General features: G+C 30.3%; 2 protein-coding genes across 2 annotated transcripts; one reads left to right on the plus strand and one right to left on the minus strand.

The window, feature by feature from the left end:
• Positions 1 to 1,424: 1,424 nt before the first annotated feature.
• On the plus strand, positions 1,425 to 16,720 carry LOC126734244 (myotubularin-related protein 10-B). Its single transcript, XM_050437780.1, has 12 exons — positions 1,425 to 1,709; positions 1,774 to 1,816; positions 1,874 to 2,040; positions 2,087 to 2,209; positions 2,261 to 2,385; positions 3,412 to 3,646; positions 3,738 to 3,971; positions 4,025 to 4,151; positions 4,199 to 4,356; positions 4,422 to 4,604; positions 8,095 to 8,333; positions 14,034 to 16,720. The coding sequence occupies exons 1-12, from the start codon at positions 1,650 to 1,652 to the stop codon at positions 14,263 to 14,265; spliced, it is 1,926 nt and encodes a 641-aa protein (XP_050293737.1). The 5' UTR covers positions 1,425 to 1,649; the 3' UTR covers positions 14,266 to 16,720.
• Positions 16,721 to 18,614: 1,894 nt separating this feature from the next.
• On the minus strand, positions 18,615 to 21,720 carry LOC126734486 (polynucleotide 5'-hydroxyl-kinase NOL9). Its single transcript, XM_050438132.1, has 4 exons — positions 19,795 to 21,720; positions 19,271 to 19,735; positions 19,085 to 19,215; positions 18,615 to 19,030 (listed from the first exon to the last, which is right to left on the minus strand). Exons 1-4 carry the CDS (start codon positions 21,636 to 21,638, stop codon positions 18,798 to 18,800), a joined length of 2,673 nt encoding a protein of 890 aa, XP_050294089.1. The 5' UTR covers positions 21,639 to 21,720; the 3' UTR covers positions 18,615 to 18,797.
• Between the last annotated feature and the right edge of the window lie 1,441 nt (positions 21,721 to 23,161).

Below are 23,161 nucleotides of genomic sequence, written 5' to 3' on the forward strand. Positions count from 1 at the left end.
AAAAATTCTGATTATATTAAGACTTGTATCCTTGAAGACCTTCAGATTTTATCAGGGTGGTGTGCTTCCAACAGGCTCGTGTTTAATGTAAGAAAGACGTCTATTATGGGGTTTAAGTGCGATGTTCAGGGTCTGATGTTTGACGAAAATTCCCTCTTGCAGAATAAAGAGTGCTGCAAGTTCCTAGGAACTTGCAGCACTTAAGGGGGTTGGTCGATTATTAATGATTTTAGACATTGCCATAGAAAAGTATCGGAACCGGAGTTAAGACCTGACATTTTAAACGACTATTATTGCGATATTACCATTGATGGTCGCCTTCGGTTTGAAGATCATATTTTACATTTAGCTGGGAAATTATCTTCTGGATGTTTTGCAGTAAGAATGGTAAAACAAGAGCTGGGAGGGGTGGTTGCACGTGCAGTGTACTTTTCACTTATTGAATCTCATATTCGGTATGGCTTGCCTTTTTGGGGTTTAACCAATAAGGGGCTACTTAACATTATCTTTGTTATTCAAAAAAAAGCAGTTAGATACCTGTGTTCTGCTAAGTTAAGAGATTCTTGCAAACCCTTCTTCATTTCTGAAAAAATCCTAACTCTTTTTTCACTCTTTATCTTAGAAACAGCTGCTCTTATTCACAAAATTCCCAAACTACCCTCTGACACTGGCCATTTGACTCGTCGTGTAAATGATGTTCCCCTACCTATTCCTACGTCTTCCCTTACCAAAAACTCATTAATTTACATAAGTAAAAAAATTTACAATCATGTTCCTCTGTGTGTTAGACATATATCAGATGTTAAGAAATTTAAAAGAGAATTAAAGTCGCTTTTATTGGCTAAGGCATATTATAACCTGGATGACTTTTTTAATGATAGGTTTTAACCTTGAACATGTTGGAAAGTTTTCTTTTTTTCCTTTTTTCTTCTCTAGTTTTGTCAACAAGTTTACCTTTATTTAGTAATTGATTGTTTTATTTAGTTATCTTTAATTCAAGTATGTTCAAAAAGTTTTGTCTTCTTGTGTTTGATTTTGTTCATTGTTTTGTCAATTTTTGAAATTGTATTTGTGTTTTGTTTTTTTAGCTTGTAGGATGCTTGTACACAAGATTATTCTTACGTAATATAGCACATTTTCTTTCTTTCTTTCTTTTTTTTAACTAGCGGATTGAGTAAAAATTTCTTGGTTGTTTGCTCTTTTTTCTTGGATCTTGGTTTTTTATGTTGCCAATGGTTTAAGTATATAGGTTACTCATCTTACTAATTACATATTATTTATTCTACGCGATTAACCATGATTCCTCAGAAGTTATGCTTTTGTAGTAGATTGTCAGTGTAACTTGACCTTAATTTTTTGGCATTGACACATACATTTTTCAGTTAACAGATGACATTTGACAATGACAGTAAATTAACCTCATCTTGTCAATTTGTTCCGTTTTCGCGAAAAAAAAAATTACACATGAAAACAAAAAATTGATTGGGGTTCACCTATTTAGAATTTATTTACTCTTTACACCTCATAGCAGACACTTTAAGATAATGGGATAAAATTATTAAACAAATTTGAACCAACAGCTTATGTCTACAAGGCCTTTTTCCAGCTAAACCCTAAAGCCTAGTAGTTAGAAGACTTGGTTTAACAAAATGAATGATAAAAAAGAGAATTCTGGTTTCACCAGCTATCTAGGAGAACCAGAACTGGAGGTATCATAAAAAGTTTATCTTACCCTCAAAATGTTTTCATTAAAAAATGCACTTTCTATTCTAGAGCATAACATTAGATGATTTTCAAAGAACAAAGTTTCTTGATGGTAAGTCGAATCTTTTCAATCAAAAGAATTTTAATTGCTTATACAATAATTGCTTAGGAGAAACAATTGTATGCGAAGCTCAGCAAGTTTTAATGTATACTCCTCTAACTGATCCAGCTAAAGCAATAAGAGGTGTTTTGACAGTAACCACTTTTAAGCTTTCTTTTGCTTCGGCTGAGGACTCAGAGTCAGCAAATTGCTATCAGCAGAATAATCTTTTAGGGGTAAGTTTAATATCCACTTTTATTCTGGCTAATTGTATAAATTTAGGTAAATGATGTTTGTTTATCTATGATTGACTGTATATACCAAGTGGGAGAAAGAACAAGAAAGAAACTAGTACCTGGTCAAAATGTTAGTGGGAAAATAAAAGAACTTCTTATAGTTTGTAAAGTAAGGTATAAAACTCGAGTAATCAATTTTGGTTTACAATAAGTTTTGTAGAACATGAAATACCTAGAATTCAGCTTTAAGTTTAGTGATAAAGACAGTGGAAAAGGAATAGCAAATGCTTTGTTACACCATGTTTATCCAAAGTTACACACACTTTTGTTTGCTTATGACTGCAGGTATGTTATTCAATTTAGTTGTAGTAGTATTTATTCAACTATGTTATTTTTAGTTTATAGTTTATATTAGAATACCAGATGAGTTAAAAATCTGTATATTTTTTATTTTTGTTAAGATTTCATAGTGAGAACTGAAAAGTTGAACATTATTCTTAACTTAGTTTCCTAGAAGGAATGCCTTTCAAGCATAAATTTACCTTTAATAGTATTATTTTTTTTTGTATTTTATTCGTAAAGTAAACAAAGTAAATAAAACAGACTAGTTCTAAATTAATCTGACTAAATTACAATATTTAATATCAAAATATCATCTCTACATTAATGCTACCACATGCATGCTATTGTCACAATTAATGCATCAGCAAATCCATGTATGTATGTAGCAAACATAAAATGTAATATGTATGTATGTAACAAACAATTTTCTTTATGTCAAAAAAGATTTTTTTTTATTTCCTTAAAGATTTTCACTTGGTTTACTAATATTTTCAATTTGTTGTCTTTTTGACTTAAACTTTTGGTCATGGATTATTAATTTATGGTTGATGTTTTTAATTTTTTAAAAAAAGGGTAGTGGGAAAGATAATACTCTAATTAAGTTTTCATTCAAATAATTGTTCAGTTGGGTGACATTTGGACAATAAATTTGTGTCTTTTTCAAGTGTCAAAATGTTGGAAATGTCACAGAAAAAAATAAATTTTCATACACACTAACAAAATTGAACATCAAGGTTCACAATAATATTTCCTATTTGGTCTTTTATTCTAAAATCTATGACTATTTGTCCCAAAAAACAAACATTGGTCTTTACAAAGACAGAATTTTGTTGTAAAATTGCACCCTCTAAAATAAATATTTGCATGAAAACTTATAGGCCATTCCTTTCTTCTCTTTAACTTTTTGGCTTATTCTATATGTTAATGCTAAATTTATCTAGTTGAGGTTTATTGAAATTCATCAGCATAATTGTAAATTGAATATCAATTTGGTTTGTTATTTATTATTATCTATTATATATATTTCAGGGAGCCATACATCAATAATACTATTATGAAAGAAGTCAAGTTTTTTGTTCAAAAACATGACTGGGAAAAAGAACTGCAAAGAACAAATTGCCCAGGTTGGAGACTAAGTCATGTAAATTTTAATTACCAAGTGGCTCCGCAATTAATAGAAACTATAATTGTACCACAATCTGTTAAAGATATTGTTTTAAGAGAAGCAATGGAAAAGTTTAATAGAAGATTTTGTCCTGTATGGGTTAGTACCCTTTTTTTTATTTTAGATCTTAAAGAACCTATAGTATTTTTATTAATTTATTAGTTTATGTAGCACAACATTAATTTTTTAGGTATGGGGAACTGTAAATGGGGCAGCATTAGTGCGGATGGCAAATTTGCTACCAACAATAGTTGATAATACAGAAGAGAACAAATTACTGGAACACATAAGAAAGAGTCACCCTAAGAAAAAGCAACCCCAAATATTTGATCTCTCTAATCCGAGCCCTAAAGATATTTATACTAGTTATTTAAAATTAAGAGACCTGTGTACACCTGAAAGTCCTAGAGTGTTTAAGAATCAAGTAAGTTTTGGCCATAATTTTTGATAGCACTGAACTTATTAATGTATTTTCAGGACTGGAAGTTTTATGGCTTGTTGGACTCTACAAAATGGTTAAGCCATGTATCAACATGCTTAACCAAAGCTCATGAAGCGGCAAAACAGATTCATTGGAACAATTGTACAATAGTTTTACAAGAAGGTAAACAGATGTTTTAATTAGGTTTGGTTTAAAAGGTTTTTTTTTAGGACATGGACAGGATTTAAATTGTGTTGTTTCTAGTCTTACTCAAATCATTCTTGACTCATTCTTTAGGACGAAATTCGGATTTCAATCGTTAATTCAAAAAGACTGGGTAGCTATGGGTCACCCATTTGCAAATAGATTAGGTCATTTAATAAGTAAGGTGAGACAAATTAAGCTTTTCATGTTTTACATTATAGACATATTTTTGGTATGCTTCATTTTTAGGACATAGAACAATCGCCAGTGTTTTTGTTATTCTTGGACTGTGTATGGCAGCTTTTGCAGCAGTATCCCACTGCTTTTCAAATTAATGAGACTTACCTTACTACTTTGTGGGATTCTGCTCATATAACTATATTTGACACTTTTTTGTTTAACTGCCAACGTGAGAGATTTATGGCGAGTATGGTAAGTTTTGTTTTAATTATAAATTTTAGTGGTTAATTTGTTGATTTTTCGCTTAAAAATAAACAGATCATTTTTTCACAGCATTGAAGTTAACAGAAAAATGAGTTTTTTCTTTTAAGAATAACTTTGGTAAAGCAAAAAGTTTTTTTGCTATTATTAATTATAGTTGCAACTAATTATTATTGTTTTATTTTTATGAGTTGTTACACTTGTATAAATAGGACTAAGAAGCTAATATTTATGCAATATAATGGAGAATGTTATAAACCTAATACAGAAAATTTTCCTTTTTCTAAAACTTTTTGTAAACATATTAGTGCATTAATTGGTTGTAATTGAAAGGTATGACAGCTTTCCATTTTGGGAATTGGTGTTACTGATGAAAATTGCCACATTGAAATTATATGTTTTCTGATATGCATTGATAATTATTAATTTCTAAACTCAACAATATATGTACATATATACTCAACAATATTTGTGTAATCATCTTATTCTTTCTCTACTTAATTACGGCGATAAGAGTTGTATGAGATTTTTTTTATTATATTCCGTTGTGTTCACATGGAACTCTATTTTTAAATGAGCATCAGATGTTAAATATGAGCAATCGTAGGAAAAATTACATTTACAATTTTATTTTCAAAAATATAAAATAAGACGAACTCCTGTATTGAAGGCTTTGTTCTCTAGATCTAAATCTAGCCACCATCAAATTACAAGAAATATTCAAATGAAGTTTTTAGTATCCCAACATCGACCCAGTTAAGTGCGTGGACTATTCTCGGTAGTATATGGAATATTTTACCAAATTTTAAATTTACCATAAATTAAAAAAATATATTTTTTTAATGGGATTTTAGCTAATCATGGTTTATAGTGTCTATTATTTTAAGTTTTTAATACAATCTATTTTAAATTATTGTTCTTAAATTAATTTTAGCATTGTCTCTAATTTTTAGTTAATAATGGTTGTGCTCTATTGGCGCTTATAATAGCGGAGTAACAACGTTTAATAACCTTTTGTCACAATATTTATAAAAAAATTATAATATTCACTTCATTATTTTGGCTAGTAAAAAACTCAAAAATAAGTTAACATCTGGTGTAGACGGTGTGCCTAGCTTCTTGGTTAAAGATTGCATTGGTGTCCTGGCTGATCCGCTGACCTACATTTTCAACTTAATACTGTCCACAGAACAGATTCCTGAAATTTGGAAGACTGCTAAAATAATACCTATTTTAAAAGCTGGGGACTCTGATCAAATCGTGAACTACAGGCCAATCTCATTACTCTGTAACTTCTCAAAAATTTTCGAAATTATCCTGAATCGGCCGCTATTTAGTCACGCAAAAGAACTCATCTCTGTAGACCAGCATGGATTTTTTAGCGGGCCATCTTGTGTTACTAACTTATCCTGTCTGTCTAGCCACATCTGTGAATCACTTGATGTTAATACTCAAGTCGATGTTATTTATACCGACTTCCAAAAAGCCTTTGATCGGATAGATCACTATATTTTGTTGCATAAATTAACTCAGTATGGTTTTTCAGGGAGATTATTTAATTTATTTTATTCCTACTTGATTAGTAGGAATAGTTATGAGGGCTTTAAATCGAAACTTTTTAACGTAACGTCGGGTGAGCCACAGGGCAGGAACCTGGGTCCGCTCCTATTTAGTTTTTTTATAAATGACTTGATTGAGTCACTCACTTGTCATAGGCTGGCTTTTGCCGATGATTTGAAGCTATATTTAAATGTATATGGTTTGGAGGATTGTGGTTTTCTTCAGAACTGTCTAAATACATTGGAGGTATGCTGCGCTGTTAACAGGTTAGGTTTGAATGCGGCTAAATGTAGTGTGGTCAGTTACTCTAGATCAAAAACACCCTTAAATTTTAATTACTTTATTAATGATACTATTTTGAGTAGATTAGAGCAAATTACTGATCTTGGTATCACCTTTGACTCTGAATTTACATTCCTTCCACACTTTAACAACATAGTCAGCCTTGAGAAGGCTTTGGTTCATAATTAGAGGTTCTCACAGTTTTACTTTGGAATCTACATTAAGACTGCTTTTCTGTTGCTTTGTGAGATCAAAACTGGAGTTTGGCTGCATTATATAGAACCCGCTCTATCAGAATCATGTTGGTCTCCTTGAATCTGTTCAGCGTAGTTTTGCTAAGTTTTTGTCCTTCAGGCAGGATGGCATATATCCTGTTAGAGGGTTTGATCATCGGCAACTATTGGAACTCTTCAATCTACATCCATTACATCTCAGAAGAATGATCTTCTCTGTAAAATTCCTGCATGGGTTACTGAATGGATTCAGTGATAGTCCTGTACTTCTTTCTGGTGTACGTTTCATGGTGCCTAGGCTTAATGCTAGACATTCTTTCTGCCAAGGCCTCATACTAACATCCTGTTGAAATCGCCACTATATACAATATGCGCTATATTTAAGCAGATCTGTCACATGTGCGATATAAATTTCTCTCCGGTTGAGTTCAGTGATTGTCGATATCTTGGTGGATCATTACTCTTGGGATTAAGACCCATGTGTTTGAGTTATAGTTAGTATGTATATTGCGGTTAATTTAATTTAATTTTGTTGAATATGTGGTTATCTTGTTAAACTTTTCTAATTGGGTTTTTATATCATATTAATAGTTATTTGTTCTAATTTTTTGGATAACTTTTGAGATTGTGACTTTGCTTTACTTTTTTCTTTTCATTCTTTTAGGTTTGTTTGTGTGTGTTTTTTTTAACTATATTTTTCATTGTTTTGCAACTGTTTCCTGTTATTGGGCAAGTTGCCCGTTGGAAATAAAGGCTTATTATTATTATTATTATTATTATTATTATTATTATTATTATTATTATTATTATTAATTCACACACATTATGTTTATGGTAATATATGTACATATATTGTTGGTAATAAATTACGTTTTATTTGGTTAAAATGTTCCTTTATCACTTAAAGATTTTATTTTCATATGGTAATCTTTGCAGTAAGCATAAAACGCTGAGAAAATCTGTCCATAAAGAGGTTGATAAAGGCCTTTTACAATAATTTGCCTAAAAAAGAATGAGGACATGTACATTAAGTGTTCAAGAAATGGCTAGTGAGGAAAAAAAGAAAAGTTTGGAATTGTTTTTGTACACATATAAAGTGTGTCTTGTGCTATCTATACACTTTAAAATAAGAAAAGCAAACGTTTAGTTAAATGAGTCAATGGTAAAAGGAACATAAACAAATCAAACAAATTATTTATTTCTTCTTTTATAATGAACTTCGCATATATCAAACTTATTTTGATAGATTTATTAAGTTCAGTATATCCACACTTGACTATATCCAATAGATACTAAAACTTTTTGGAGTATTTATTTTTTTAAATGACCTAAAAAAGGACAGCTTATAGATTTGGTGTTCCTTGCATGGTAGAATATAATATTTTCTAATACTCTACTTTCTTTAGGGCGATGGTAATTCGCACGTGCCTGTTACATTACGAAGTGTTTGGGATTGGCGGGAACAATTCAGCGAAAAAGATACTGCGTTATTCTGCAACCCACTTTATGATGACAGTTTTGTGCAAGTATTGCAACCGAACACGGGGTTGTCGAACTTAGACGTGTGGAGTCAGTGTTATTTCAGGTGGTTAAGCGATTTAGAGATTCCAAAAGGGGGAAAACCGCAGATTGATTTGTATGCCAGGTAAAATAAATTTATTATTTTTAATTTTGTTTAATCTCAACTTATTTAATAGATCATTATAGGGAAAACAATTAATATTTAGTAACTATGAAAAAGAGAAGCTTAATTTTACTTTGATTAACTTTACTGAAACTTATTAGTAATGCTATGAGACAAATTCTTTAATGGACTATCTGATCATTGCTTGTGTTCTATGTATATCGACATATCTCGTGAAATTTTAAACCTCCTCCCAGTATGCTCACCTATAACTCATATCAACAATTTAATCAACTTTTTAATAATGATCTTTTAAATAGATCATGGCTTCAAATTTTATGGTAATATATCTAAAAGCTAAAGTAGAATTTTTGATTCAGCACTTACAACTACATTTTACCTATGGTAGTTTAGTTTGAGGAAGAGTAATTCAGAATGAAAGCCCCTAAGAGAGCTAAAACATTCTCACGCGAACTTTTGGAAATAAACAGATTAAGATTATTCAGGTCAAAACTTTAATGAATGAACTTATTATTCATCATTTTATTACGAAACCTTTGATTGATGTGAAAGATACGAAGCTTAAAAAGTTGGTAAGTTAATATTTTAAGAAAACAAAGTTGGAAAGAATATAAAAGACTAAGATAAAAGATGACCATGTAGTTTACAATATCAAACGAACTACAAGACCATCGATATTTTTCTCTAATCGTACACTCCAACTTTTGTAGAGGTAGTTTTTACTCGTTTCGTGTTATACACGTCGTATTAAAATGAAATACTCAGGATGTTGATGTCTTACAGTTTTTGATAACCAAAAAAATTAAAGAGAGTGCATGTATGTATGTTGCAGATGAATGTATGGACGTAAAAACCCTAAACACATTTCTTATAAAATTCTAGTTTTAAACTAATTATCTTAATAATATGGAAAACCGAAGAAAGCTACATTTTTCCATTGTTGTGCAGAAACTGCTGCTCCACACCACTAATACTTCTGTAACTCTTATTAAAAATACATTTTCCATACCACCTCAACAACTTTTCAAACAATGCTATAGCTCATATAATTTTAAGGTATTTAATATAATAATAAAAATAATAATATTAATAGACAGTTTATATTTACTCATAAGATATTACATATGCTCACTCATAGATATAAATAAGTTTACAATATAAATACAAAGAAAAAAAAATCCATCAGTGTGTATTAATTCAGCATGTAACTGTAAAGAGGAAATAAAGGTCATGTTTCAGCTACCCTCAGAAGAAGGAGCTGTTAAGACCTTGAATATTACACTTATAATTTAAAAAAAAAGTCGCGAACCGCATTATAAACTGTACGAATAGCATACATACCCTACATCCATAACTAACCAAAAAGAAAAGAAATCTAAATTATCCTAGCTTACTTATTAATTACTAATAGGAGGCGGGAAAGGAGGAACGAGGGGGACAGGTATGTTGACTATATTTCTGTTGTAGACTCTTATAGTAGAAAAAAATATAGATATAAAAAATTTATATTTCCAAACGCGCGCCAGATCCAAACATATTTATTAATTTTGGACACAATATTGTAAGAAAATGTCTTTTAAAAAATTTCTTTCTTATGTAAAGGTATAGACAGAAGGTCATGTCTGCGAATATTTATATTGTGAACGTCAATACGATATCTGAGCTTATTATAGAGATATGGTGGTGCTTTAAATTTCATTATTTTATAAAAAAAACGTATGGAGTGCAACTCTCGGCGATTTAACATAATTAAGCCATTTAAGATCAACTAATTTATGTGATACCCTTTCCCGTAGTCTGTACAGAAACAATTAAAGCAGCAAAATCTAATTATTATAGGGATCGGTTAAATATGTCATCAAATAGGCAAAGAGAGTGTTGGTCGATTATTAATGATTTTAGACATTGCCATAGAAAAGTATCTGAACCGGAGTTAAGACCTGACATTTTAAACGACTATTATTGTGATATACCTAATATCTTGCTCAAGGGCATTCGTAGTAACATTGATCCCTTACACTATCTTCAACAAGTGTCGGTTGAGCATTTATTTTTCTTTCATCCTGTCGATCTTACCGAAGTAAAAAATTAAATCAAACGCCTAAAAAACCATAAATCATCTGGAGCTGATGGAATATCTTCGAGCTTATTACTCTTTTTGCCTGATTCAGCCTTAAATGCTTTAGTTTCTGCCATAAACAATTCTTTACATATTGGCGTTTTTCCTTCATGTTTAAAAGAGGCAGTGGTTATCCCTCTTCATAAGGGTGGAGATTTGGATCAGCCTTGTAATTTCCGTCCCATTTCTATTTTGCCTACCCTCTCTAAGATAGTTGAAAAACTTGCAAAAAGCAGAATTTTGTCCTTTTTACATCATAATGGCATTTTGTCTGCAAATCAGTTTGGATTTCAAGCCGGTAAAGGGACTCATGATGCTGTTTTTAGCTTTTTGGAGAGCGTCTATGTGTCCTTGAATTCTGGAGAGTCATCGGCGGCAGTGTTTTGTGATCTATCTAAAGCATTTGACTGTGTGGATCATGGAATACTGTTATCTAAGCTCGATAAATATGGTTTTAGGGGCGTAGCGTTGCGATGGCTTGAGTCCTATCTATCAAATCGTACTCAGAAGGTTACAGTGTCTGGGCGTTTGTCTGCTTCTAGATCCCTAAAATGCGGCGTTCCCCAGGGTTCAGTGTTGGGACCACTGTTATTTTTACTGTATGTGGATGATTTGAGTTCATTGAAACTGCAGGGCAAGGTGGTTCAGTTTGCTGATGATACCACCATACTATGGAGCCATAAAAATTCTGATTATATTAAGACTGTATCCTTGAAGACCTTCAGATTTTATCAGGGTGGTGTGCTTCCAACAGGCTCGTGTTTAATGTAAGAAAGACGTCTATTATGGGGTTTAGGTGCGATGTTCAGGGTCTGATGTTTGACAAAAATTCCCTCTTGCAGAATAAAGAGTGCTGCAAGTTCCTAGGAATTACCATTGATGGTCGCCTTCGGTTTGAAGATCATATTTTACATTTAGCTGGGAAATTATCTTCTGGATGTTTTGCAGTAAGAATGGCAAAACAAGAGCTGGGAGGGGTGGTTGCACGTTCAGTGTACTTTTTACTTATTGAATCTCATATTCGGTATGGCTTGCCTTTTTGGGGTTTAACCAATAAGGGGCTACTTAACATTGTCTTTGTTATTCAAAAAAAAGCTGTTAGATACCTGTGTTCTGCTAAGTTAAGAGATTCTTGCAAACCCCTCTTCAGTTCTGAAAAAAATCCTAACTCTTTTTTCAGTCTTTATTTTAGAAACAGCTGCTCTTATTCACAAAATTCCCAAACTACCCTCTGACACTGGCCATTTGACTCGTCGTGTAAATGATGTTCCCCTACCTATTCCTACGTCTTCCCTTACCAAAAACTCATTAATTTACATGAGTAAAAAAATTTATAATCATGTTGCTCTATGTGTTAGACATATATCGGATGTTAAGAAATTGAAAAGAGAATTAAAGACGCTCTTATTGGCTAAGGCATATTATAACCTGAATGACTTTTTTAATGATAGGTTTTAACCTTGGACATGTTGGAAAGTTTTTTTTTCCTTTTTTCTTCTCTAGTTTTGTCAACAAGTTTACCTTTATTTAGTAATTGCTTGTTTTATTTAGTTATCTTTAATTCAAGTATGTTCAAAAAGTTTTGTCTTCTTGTGTTTAATTTTGTTCATTGTTGTGTCAATTTTTGAAATTGTATTTTTGTTTTGTTTTTTTTAGCTTGTAGGATGCTTGTACACAAGATTATTCTTACGTAATATAGCACATTTTCTTTCTTTCTTTCTTTCCCTACGTCTAATTCCACAAATAAACCTTATGCACGAGTTCTGTAATTTTTGAATTCTTGCAGAGTTAGTGCAGTCTAAAAATGGTCATTATACTGTATCTGCATAATTAAAATGGGATAGAATTAATGAGTCGCATACATTTTTTTTGTTTCTTTTGACAAATAAGATCTATGCTTGTAAAGTATTTTTAGCATTGAAAATCCTTTCTTAAGACAACTTGTAATGTGATCTGTGAACTTTAGCTTGACGTCTATCATTAGGCCTAGAGTTTTAGTTGAGACATAAAAAGGGATAAGTTCTCCATTAAGAATTAGTTGGACATGATCCAAAACCGCCCTTCTGCTATTATCACCACAAAATAACATTGCCACGCTCTTGGCTGGATTCAATTTAAGAGAATGATCTGTCGAGACTCTATTTACTAGAGCAAGGTCAACATTCAAACAAAAATTAGCTCTTTCAATATCACTAGCATTAAATGACAAATATAATTGTGTGTCGACGACGTAGAGGTGGTATTTACAGAATTTCAATTTATCCATAAAAGCCAACGTAAAAATGCCATACAACAAAGGAGCCAGAATGCTACCCTGTGGGACGCCAGACCTTACTATTGCCACCCTAGACTTATCTTCTCCAATTAAAACTCGTTGTATTCTATCACTTAAAAAAGATAAAATTAATTTAGTAGCTGTAGTATTAAAACCGAAATAATGTAAAATATTAATCAAAAGTTCGTGATTTAGCATATCAAATGCTTTAGAGTAATCAAGCAGTATTAAAATCATTGCATCACCCTTGTCCAAACTGGCGACAACCTCATCAGTGACGTCAGTAAGAGCGGTAACACAGCTAAATTCCTTTGGAAATCCCGACTGTTTTTAATATAATATAATATAATTTTTGTAATATAATATTCTTATTAGTAACATAGGCGGTAATTTATTTCTCCATTACTTTTTCCAAGATTTTTGAAAGGGCTGGTAAAATTGAAATTGATCTAAGTTCGCCATAATTTAAGGGATTATTATTATTATTTTAAGTGGCAAAATAAAAGCAGACTTCCAAGATTTTGGAAAGTACGAGTTTAACAAACAACTATTTATAATATGGGTTAAAAATGGTATCATAAATGGACAAAAAAGAATTATTAATGTTGTGTTTAAATTATCAGGCCCAAACGCCTTAGATTTAAGTTTAATAATTAAATTTGATACTAAATTTTCATCCACTGGTGTAAGAGAAAATAATGGAGGAAACTTCTGATTAGATTTATAGAAATTGAAGGTTTCGTTTGTCGGAGGAGTAATATTAGAAGTTAAATGACTGAACCAGTCGTTAAGTTCATCGACTTTTTTTAGATGTTCGGGAATTTGTCTAGATTTGTAATTTATTATATTCAACTTATAAAGCTCCTTCCATTTGTCTCGAGTAGTGCAGTTTTGAAATTTGTTATAAATATAAATAAGCCTTTTTTTCTTTACGTACGGCGGTGGTGGTAAAATTTCTTATCTGCTTATAATAGTTCCAATGTTCCAAATTTCTTATTTCTCGAAAGCGCATTAAAGCCCGATTTCTGTGTTGCTTCATTATTTTTATATTATCAGTAATCCAAGGACAGTAAGGTCTATTTTTACAAGTTTTAACAGTAGAGGTGCGTGAATATCTAGTATGATATTTAAAATGCGTTTTTCTGAATTTAGATAACAATTTTGGTACTCTTAATTATAATTTTTCTATAGATTAGTCTAATTAGTAAAGGATAACCATTTAACACTTGGTTAACCTATTTTTTAAAAATATTTATTGGTTTTGTTACAAACAAGTTTTTATGTACATCTCATAATTCTTTTTTAGGTACTTGGTCCAAGAAATCCTTCAAATCCAATGCAAAATGACAGATAAAAACGGAATAATATCTGAAAAAATTAACAAAAACAAAGAAGAATATTTGGACCTAATTAAGAAAGTCAATAGCTTTTTTCCTTTTAGTCATAATAGCGCGTCTGTAAGTAATCCTATTAATCATGCAATTTTTTCAGAAGTCACTTTGGATTCTCAATCCATCCTTAATCTAAATATGGAATAAATTAGGTAAATGCTATTTTATTCTTTTCAATAGTGATAATGTATTATATATATTTTTGCAATTGCTACGAGTAACGAATTTAGCTTTAAATGAGCCCAGTGTTTTTATAATTATATAAGTTTAAATATGTAGGTTTATTCTATATTTTTGTTGTGTCTGTTTCAACAAAATTAATAAGTTAAGTCAGAAATCAATCTTCATTTCTATTACATTTCAAAACGAAGTTTAGGCAATAACAGTTGTTATATTTACATATTTCTGTAAACCAAATTTTTGACCAGTATATTCTTGCTATGATGCTAAAGCTAATTTTAAGAAGCTAAGCTTAGAAACGAAAAATAAATGAAAATCTGCGCCTAAATTAAAGTAAGCTTTGATTTTTTTTTAATATACAAATTTTGCAGCATCACAAGTATAAATTAGTATTTATAGACTTTTATAGAAATATTTTTCAGTTACATTTAAAAACATTACCATAAATAAATTTTCAATTTTTTTTGAGATTAAAATATAATTTGATTGTGCCATAATACTAAGAAAATACTTGCGATCCATGGCAACTTAAAGTCTTCCTTGTAGTAGTGCAGTCAAATCAGATGATGATATGGATATTTTGAAAATAAAAATGTTTTTCTTAATAATTTATTCTTATTGGTCCTATAAATAAAAGCAAAACATGAATGTCCTATTTCCCTTAGCTTGACTCTTTTATAAGATCTTAACGAAAGTTGTGGGGAACTATATTAGACTCTTGTGGGATTACTTACCAAATTAAAGTTATTCACCAAAGAAAATTCTAATTTGACTGAGCTATTAAAATTCTTCCATTTTTAATAACACTGCAGGTTTCTTTCTATAAAAGTATTGAATTTAGTAAATTATTTAAATAATTTTCTAAATAGAACATGAAGTTCATGATGTTTATTTTTTATAGGCACTTTCTTAAAAACAGACAATTATAATAATTTAAAGTCAACATTATTATTGAATTTTTTAAATAATACTGTTTACGTTAATGTTTAACAAATTTAATTAGGATAACTATTTTGAGAAGGCTGTGTGGCTTTTTTTCTGTTATTTGGGATTAGCTATTATTTAGATTTTTCAAAGAATCGATGGTAGTTTTTAATTTTTATTAATTTTTATCTTAAATTTATAAAAATTTTCATTTTCGGCTAGAACACTAAATATAAATTAAATATAGGGTTCTAAAGGTCGCCCCTAAAGATCATTTTTTCCTTTAACATACTCAGGGTAATTTATTATTTTTCGTTCAATAATCATCTGGTGTCCAGTTGGGACAAATTAGTTCAATTAATAGACATGTGATTCCAATCAAAAGCCATTTTTATTTAATTTGATTTCTATTAAGTGATGGAGTGTAAGTAATTTTTCCTATTATTCAAATGCAAAGAAATACACGAAAATTAATTAACTTATTGCTCTTTTAAATTTTCATCTTGACTTATCAATAAATGGTATAAATTCACATTCCTTGAATTATAAAAATATTAAATAACTACAGTTCTACTGACATTGATAATAAATGAAACCCTTACAAGTGTAAGGTTAAAAAAAAATTTCAGGAGCGTAATTCCTCTAAGCAGTACCTATAAATTTAAAGTTAAATAACCAATTTTTCTTCTTTTTACTTTAAAGAACGAGATTTTTATTATATATTAGAATGTATTTTTTATTTACAGTATATTATTACATGATACAATGGTATATACAAAGATAATAATAATTTCTAAAAGAAGTGTCCTTCATTGATAGCTTTTTTGTTATTAGTAAAAGTTCACATTTTTTTGCAATCTAGGATATTTTTTATGCCATTTATAAAAGATTGATGATAATTTGTTTTTTACTAATAACAAAGTTCGAATGGTGGACATTTAGTTCGGTAAACCCATTTATATTATTTTGTGACTAATATAGATTACCTAGGACTAATTTAATTTTTTTCTTTTTGGGTTTTGTGCCTCATACGATTCATTTTAATTATGTGTTCAAACTATACAGGGTAATGATTGACAAAAAATTGTAACCTATTAATAAATTTAAAAAAAAACTTAATTAATATAAATAGCAACTGCCAACGATATAAATAATGAACGGCCGTTTATACTAATCAGATTAATGGCGTGCTTAACTTCAAAAAGTATATAGTTACTTATATTGTTGTCAATTGTTTAAATATTTATATAATTTGGCAGCTGTAGATTAATAGTAGTTTTGTGTGAGCAAGCCCTGTATAAAAATAAATAAAGTACCTATCCCGAACAACTAGAATATAAGTACCTAATGTACAGGCTGATATATCATGTTATTATTTATGTGTTAACAAAACCAAATATGTAATATTTATGTTGTATTAATAATTTATTTCTATTAATTTTTTTTTGTGAATATAGGATAAGGTTCATGAAACTGTAAAATATAATATTGATTTTCAGTTAGTCTTTATTATTTGTCCAAAACACGTTTACATCCTCTCATCTAAATTTTAAAAAAATAATGTAATGAAATGAAAGTAATGCTCACTTTAGTTGATAAACATCAATTTATTACACTCAAAAGTTACAGTTTTTTTAAACAATTTTACGGTGGTTCCTGTTGGCTGATTTGTAAAATCTTCAGAAAGATCAGATTTTACCATTTTAACTACGTAAGGCCACGCAATAGAAAAGATCGTCAGCGGTGTTCCATGAGACTGGCGCAGGACTTGTAAATCTTATAGACAACGTTTCAAATACTATTCAAATCAAACGTTAAAATAAATCTTGATCTTGCACATAAATGAAAATTCGTACTTAATTTATTATACGGGTTGGCCGATTACGGCTTTAAATGTGAAAATTTGATAAAATCCTCGGAATCTACATTAATTTTTTTTTTTAAATGCAGTTTGTTTTTTAAAATTCGTTGACTTACGGAGAATAAATGAGAATTTTGTAACATTGGAGTTAATCAATAAAAAACTTTTTTTTAATTTAACGTTGGTTATATATATCATCGCCGCCAGAAGGTAAATTGTAGAGAATTAAATTTTCTTCATTTTTTGTAATATAAATTTTACAACATAGCCAGAAAATCAAATTTAAAGTTCTCCAAAAAAATGCTAAGGAGCAGATACAATTTTTTTTTAACCCTTTGTCTCCCATGAAATGTTTTCTAATGGATTATTTACCGAAGGTACTCAATATTTAACAACGTATCTCTTTTAAATCATTTACTTTTTAACTTACTTCAGAGCCAACGGTACTTTTTTGTTACACTCGTTTCTTCCGGACTAGCTGTTACTAGGAGGATTAATTTGAATAAGGTAAGTAATTTACTATTGGTATTTTATTGGAAAAGACGGCATAATATGTAATTTATCTTTTGCAAATATCCATTTTTATTTCTGTTACTTAGAAGTACCGTTGATAATAAGGAAGTCTTGGATTTACCGTTTAGGCGGGAAAGTGGCCCAGATTCACCTAAAATAGTTGCTACACCTAAATAAGTTGTAACAGATTACAATAAATTCGTGGGTGGTGTTGACTACCATGATCAACTGCGCCAATATTATGCTACTGATAGACGGTCCAAAAAATGGTGGCATAGACTCTTTTGGGATTCTCTCTTGCTTTAGTAAATTCTTACGGTATTAATAGAGAAATGTTGATCCTAATATCAACTTGTTTCAAGACAAAAGAAAATACTCTTAAGGGCTTATGCAGCAAACCCTCAAAGTACTTATTTTTGGACTTACTTACTAAATTACAACTTTTCGGAACTTTCCAAATACCCGCGGGAGATAAAGGGTTAAGCTTTTCTCATAAACCACTAACGACTGACAAAAACAAAGCCTGGATGAAAGAGTTTTACGATGTTACTTATATATCTTAAGTACACCATCGCACGTACTTGCTTGTCTATTATAGGGAAGAATTAGAATATTTTAATAAATAAAAATAAATCAATTCTAATATAAAATATTAGAATTGATTTTTATATTTAGCCATTTGTCTCCCAACCTTTAATTTGTAATTAGATTGTGATTTCTTGGAGAAAGAAATTTGTATTTCTTCATTAAGAAACTTTCAATTTCTAACAGCATTAAGTATTCTCATTTTTTTCCTGTTCTGAAAACCAAAATTCATATTTTCCAAAACCGCCTTCATATTTTTTACAGCTTGTTTTAAATGATTAAATTTACTGTTCTGATATCTTTCGAAAAGCTTTCCTGTAATGGTAATCAATTATTCTAAAATTTCAGATTCATATTTTCATGGGAATCAGTAAACTAAGATAAGTAAATAAGTAATTTCTATTCCATGTATTAACAGACTTAAAGTACACAGTACAATTTAATACAAGTATATTACAAACAGAAAAAATATTGTACGTTTATAGAATGGTTTTGTTCTTAAATATCCTAAGAAAAGAATAATTATCCAAATAGAGAATGCATTCTGCAATAAAGAAATAAAATGAAAATTTCAATGAAAATATTTAATAGCAGCATTCAAATGTTTATTGAAAAATCATAATTTTTTAGCTGGTATGTAAGACCTCTTAGTTAATTGCCCAAAATCCACTAAATCTCCGACACTAACGTATGGAACATGCCCCTTTGCTCCTCCCGTTGACATAATAAAAGCTGGAGGTATTGTTACTGAACCCAACACTAAGTGAGTAACATTCTGTAATGTTTCAATGTCAACTGGAGTTATGAGGACTAAAGTATCACTTTCCAAATCTAGACCTCGAACCAATCCTAAAAATATTGCATAAATAATATTTACAACAAACGAGTTTTTGAGAAACTTACCATAACCATACGATACAAATATTTTATTGGTTTTAGGCATAGAGCATAATGCAACTAAATTATTATTTATTGCTAAGGGAGAGATGATCCTGCCCTCATAATTTGTGATCTTTAATGCTGATGTGTTAATACTACAACAGAAGATAATTAAGAGGGTTTAGTAATTGCTGAGATTGGTAAAGGTACCTATACATATTGACTCCGGGACTTGTTAAATCCTTCACTTCATCTGACATCATTTTACCAAAATATGATAAAAGCAAAAGTTCCCTTGATTGTCTTGCTTCAAGGGACCATGCCTCACTTCTTTCAGCCACACTTGTTAACTTAACATAAGTATAATTAAGCTCATCACCAGTATCTATATCACACCTTAGAACACTAGTTCTTACAAAACTGGTGACTAATTCAGGAGTCAAGTCAAATTTGTAGTTTTTCTTTGCAATTTTGCTTTTAAACTCAAAAAGATGTGAAGGTTTTATCATCACCAGTTGGTTTGCTGATATATCTAAACCAATTCCCAAATTAAATCCATGGAAATTAATTATTGTAGGTAAATTTTCCATTAAAGAGGTCTCATCCAGAAGAAACTTAACTGATGTTAGATACTGTTTGATATTGTGACCTATGTTAATATGCGATAATATTAGTCTGAAAATAGAAGATACTGTAATGTATTGTGCTAAACTTTAACAGATTATTGGTATTACCTGTCAGTATTTTGCAAATGTGTATAATTAGGCCCTAATGTAAAACTATCAACTGTCACAGCAGAAATAAATCCAGAGGGATGAAATTCTGATTGTCCTGGATCTAGATCAATAACCCTAATCTTCTTAAATCTTCCCAATAGGAAATTAATACAATATCTTAAAAATGTACTTTTACCAACACCTTTTCCTCCACACAGAGCCAATTTAAACATATCTGGAAGATTTTCTAAAGCTTCTCCCCATTGTTCTGAATATCTTGTTTTATTCCAAGAACCCTTCAACTCAAAATTGACCCTTGGTCCTGTGCAAATGTCTTGTGAGAATATCACTTGTGAAATGCTATTTTCAATAAAGTTTATATAATGTTCTTTTAATTCTCTGCAGTGCAATATAGCTGAATGTTCTGGGAATGACAAATTGTGGTCATTTACATCCAAAAGATTTAAAGGTATAAATGATTTAAGCTTAATTTGGCTCTCTGAATAAAGTTTGTTATAGTTTGTAACATAAAGCAGTGAGGTGCCTCTTGGAGAAAATACCTTTTGTTCTGCCGAGTTTTTATCCAGGAATGCTCCTAAAATTTCAACTTTTCCTTGTAATACTTTTAGATAGCAAATTCCATGGAAATGAACCACTTGGTTGATATCAGATAATACAACAATTTTTGAAGAATCTTTTAAATTAATAACTACTGCAGGGGAACTTGTCAATGAGGACTCACTGCTTTGCAGTGGATTGTCTAAATCATTTTCAACCATATTATCATCTAAAATTATAACTGAATCTTCAAAAGATTTGCAAAGCATATCAGTATTATATTCCTCATTTTCAGTTGGTCTTTTATTTGAAATGGGTGTGCTAGCAGCATTATTTGTGTTGCATGTTGCAGGTTCTTCTGTTACAACCCATTCAGACTCCCACTTAACTTCATCACTTTTAGACATTTTATAATGTTTTTTTGGTACACTAAAATAGTTTAATCCTCTATATTGGTCACAAAGGGTAGGCTGGAATAAATTTGCAAATCTTAAAAACTTAAGGTTTTTTACTGTAACTTTGTCATTATCATAAAAATCTGCTGCACAGTCATCTTCATCCTTTTGTAAAGAATTTGTTCTTTCTTCACTATTAACATCCAAGCTAATATTATCTTTTTGTGGTTTTTTATTGGGAATAAGCTGAGAGGAATTTGTTACATCTGTTTGAATTTCAATTTTGCTACCACATTTTAACCCATTTAATTCAGTTTGGCTTCTTATGGGGTCTTGTGCAATTCCTACACTATTTGATTTATGATTTTTTTTCTTATTTTTTGAATTTTTTTTGCTTTTGTGATCAGACTTACTACAAAGTAGATCATCTATCAGTTCAATCCCAATTTCAGGACTTTCATCAAAATTGAGTTTTACCCGAGGGTTTTGATTTTTTTTTCTTTTGATATCTGGAGAATTTGATAATGATAAACGACGTTTTTTAGGTTTAGTCTTAGGAGTTTCTGGTTCTAACCCACCGCTTAAACTTGGGCTGACTGTTTCTGCCTTAGTAGTGATTATAAATGAATCATTAATTGATCTACTCTTAAATGGGGTATCTGCCCTAGGTTTATTTACATTTATAGTCTTGTCACTATTATCTTTAAATGATACTTTTCTCGACTTATTTGATATCTGCTTAGGTGATATCTTAATTTTTTTATTTGAAACACTATTTGATCTCTTATTGGATTCCTTTTTAGGCTTGTTGGTTTTTATCGGTGCAATTGCATTTGTATTAGTTACGTTTTCTGCGTGATAAAGGGTATTTCGTATTATGTCTAAGTAATTTTCATCTAATTTTGCCATGTTTTAGATCCTAAAAACTACTTTTTTCAAGGTTTTATGACGAAAACGCGGTGTTAATGTTTTTGTTTTTAAAAGGATCGCCATAACCTCACTTAGCGATGGTAGTTCAAATACACCGCCGTAACCAGTGTTGCCAGGTTAAAATCACCGCAAGCGGTAGATTTAAAAATAAAACGGCATACTTATTTTTGTATTTAAAACAAGAAATAAGATTATTAGACACATAGTTTTTTATTTTAAAACCGAATAAACCCAAAAATATAGTTATGATCAATAAAAGTTTTATTGTCAAAAATAAATACCTACCTAACGAAAGTTCGCTAAAGTCGCCACCGTCTAAGACTTTATGAGTGGTAATACTAATTTAACATTTATACTATATATTTTCTGTGAATCAAGAAATGTTAAAAATAAATTGACAACATAATATATAGTTAAATGCCCAATCATATAAAATCTTAGGCGCTAAAGAATTTTCATTCCTACATAGTCTGAATCAAAAAAGTGATGATGAACGGATTTTTTGTACATATTATTATTATTATTATTATTATAATAAGACAACAATCCTTGACTAATGTTTTAGTTAAAGCATTAACTGCTGCCTATGTATTCCATAGGATAGTTATAACTGATGTATTCTTTTTAAAGCATCAGACCAACAATACCGTTGATGGGTAGTTTGTTCTTTTGTTTCGTTTTTTATAAATTAATTTGGGAAAATTTCCTTTCTGCATCTGCAGATAAATGAGGCAAAATTGAAATCAAAATTTGAGATCTATGTATCTCGGACTATGAGCATACTGCTCAACTTGAATTATCCAAAATCGTATCATTCGAGATGAATGGCATCTATTGAAGCTATAAATGCTTTGGGAAAATCCGATTTTTTGCATTATTTGTTTTCATTATCAATTTTTTGAAACTCGTTATCTGCTACTATGTTTGGAAAATTTATTAATAAAGGTATATCTTATGGATTCCCATGTGCCTTCAAAAATACATTTAGGGTTTATTAATGACACGTTTTTAAATATTATGTCATCGAAATTATACCATAATCATCAATATATAAAAATTAAAAAAAGTATATTTTGTTGACATTTTACGTTCCTCATTGTTAGCTCTGTTATAAACTTACTAAAAACTTAAACTACAAAACGTTAACATATATTTAAAAACACCGACAATTTGTCTATCAAACTATTGACTATTTGTCATGTTCGAAGACGATTTTTTTAAGACATGGGGGAATTACCGAAACGTAATAACTAATATTTATTTATTCTCTATTTTTTTGTAAATTAATTTGAAGATATGAGTAGAAGGTTTAATGATAGATATAAACAGCTTTGCGGAAGCTCGGTAGCTAAAGCATGAAAACGGTAGATCTGCCTCGCTGCATGGGCGAAGTTAGAGCCTCAAAAATGGGGGGGCTAAAGCCCTCATCCAGGGGCAGAGTTACACGAAGAGGTGAGGGGGTGGCCATCAAAGAAAAGTCCGCCGGAGGTAGCAAATTTTTT

The sequence above is a fragment of the Anthonomus grandis genome, chromosome 3 (genome assembly GCF_022605725.1).
Source record: "Anthonomus grandis grandis chromosome 3, icAntGran1.3, whole genome shotgun sequence".
Taxonomy (NCBI): domain Eukaryota; kingdom Metazoa; phylum Arthropoda; class Insecta; order Coleoptera; family Curculionidae; genus Anthonomus; species Anthonomus grandis.

Bases quoted from the DNA above. Each gene is read 5' to 3' on its own strand.
- LOC126734244 (XM_050437780.1), top strand. From the start codon at position 1,650: ATGAATGATAAAAAAGAGAATTCTGGTTTCACCAGCTATCTAGGAGAA. The intron at 2,386-3,411 runs GTATGTTATTCA...TATATATTTCAG, and splicing joins TTGTTTGCTTATGACTGCAG to GGAGCCATACATCAATAATA. The intron at 4,152-4,198 runs GTAAACAGATGT...GTTTTTTTTTAG, and splicing joins TACAATAGTTTTACAAGAAG to GACATGGACAGGATTTAAAT.
- LOC126734486 (XM_050438132.1), bottom strand. From the start codon at position 21,638: ATGGCAAAATTAGATGAAAATTACTTAGACATAATACGAAATACCCTT. The intron at 19,216-19,270 runs GTACCTTTACCA...CTTCTGTTGTAG, and splicing joins CCCGGAGTCAATATGTATAG to TATTAACACATCAGCATTAA. The intron at 19,031-19,084 runs GTAAGTTTCTCA...CAATATTTTTAG, and splicing joins ATTTGTATCGTATGGTTATG to GATTGGTTCGAGGTCTAGAT.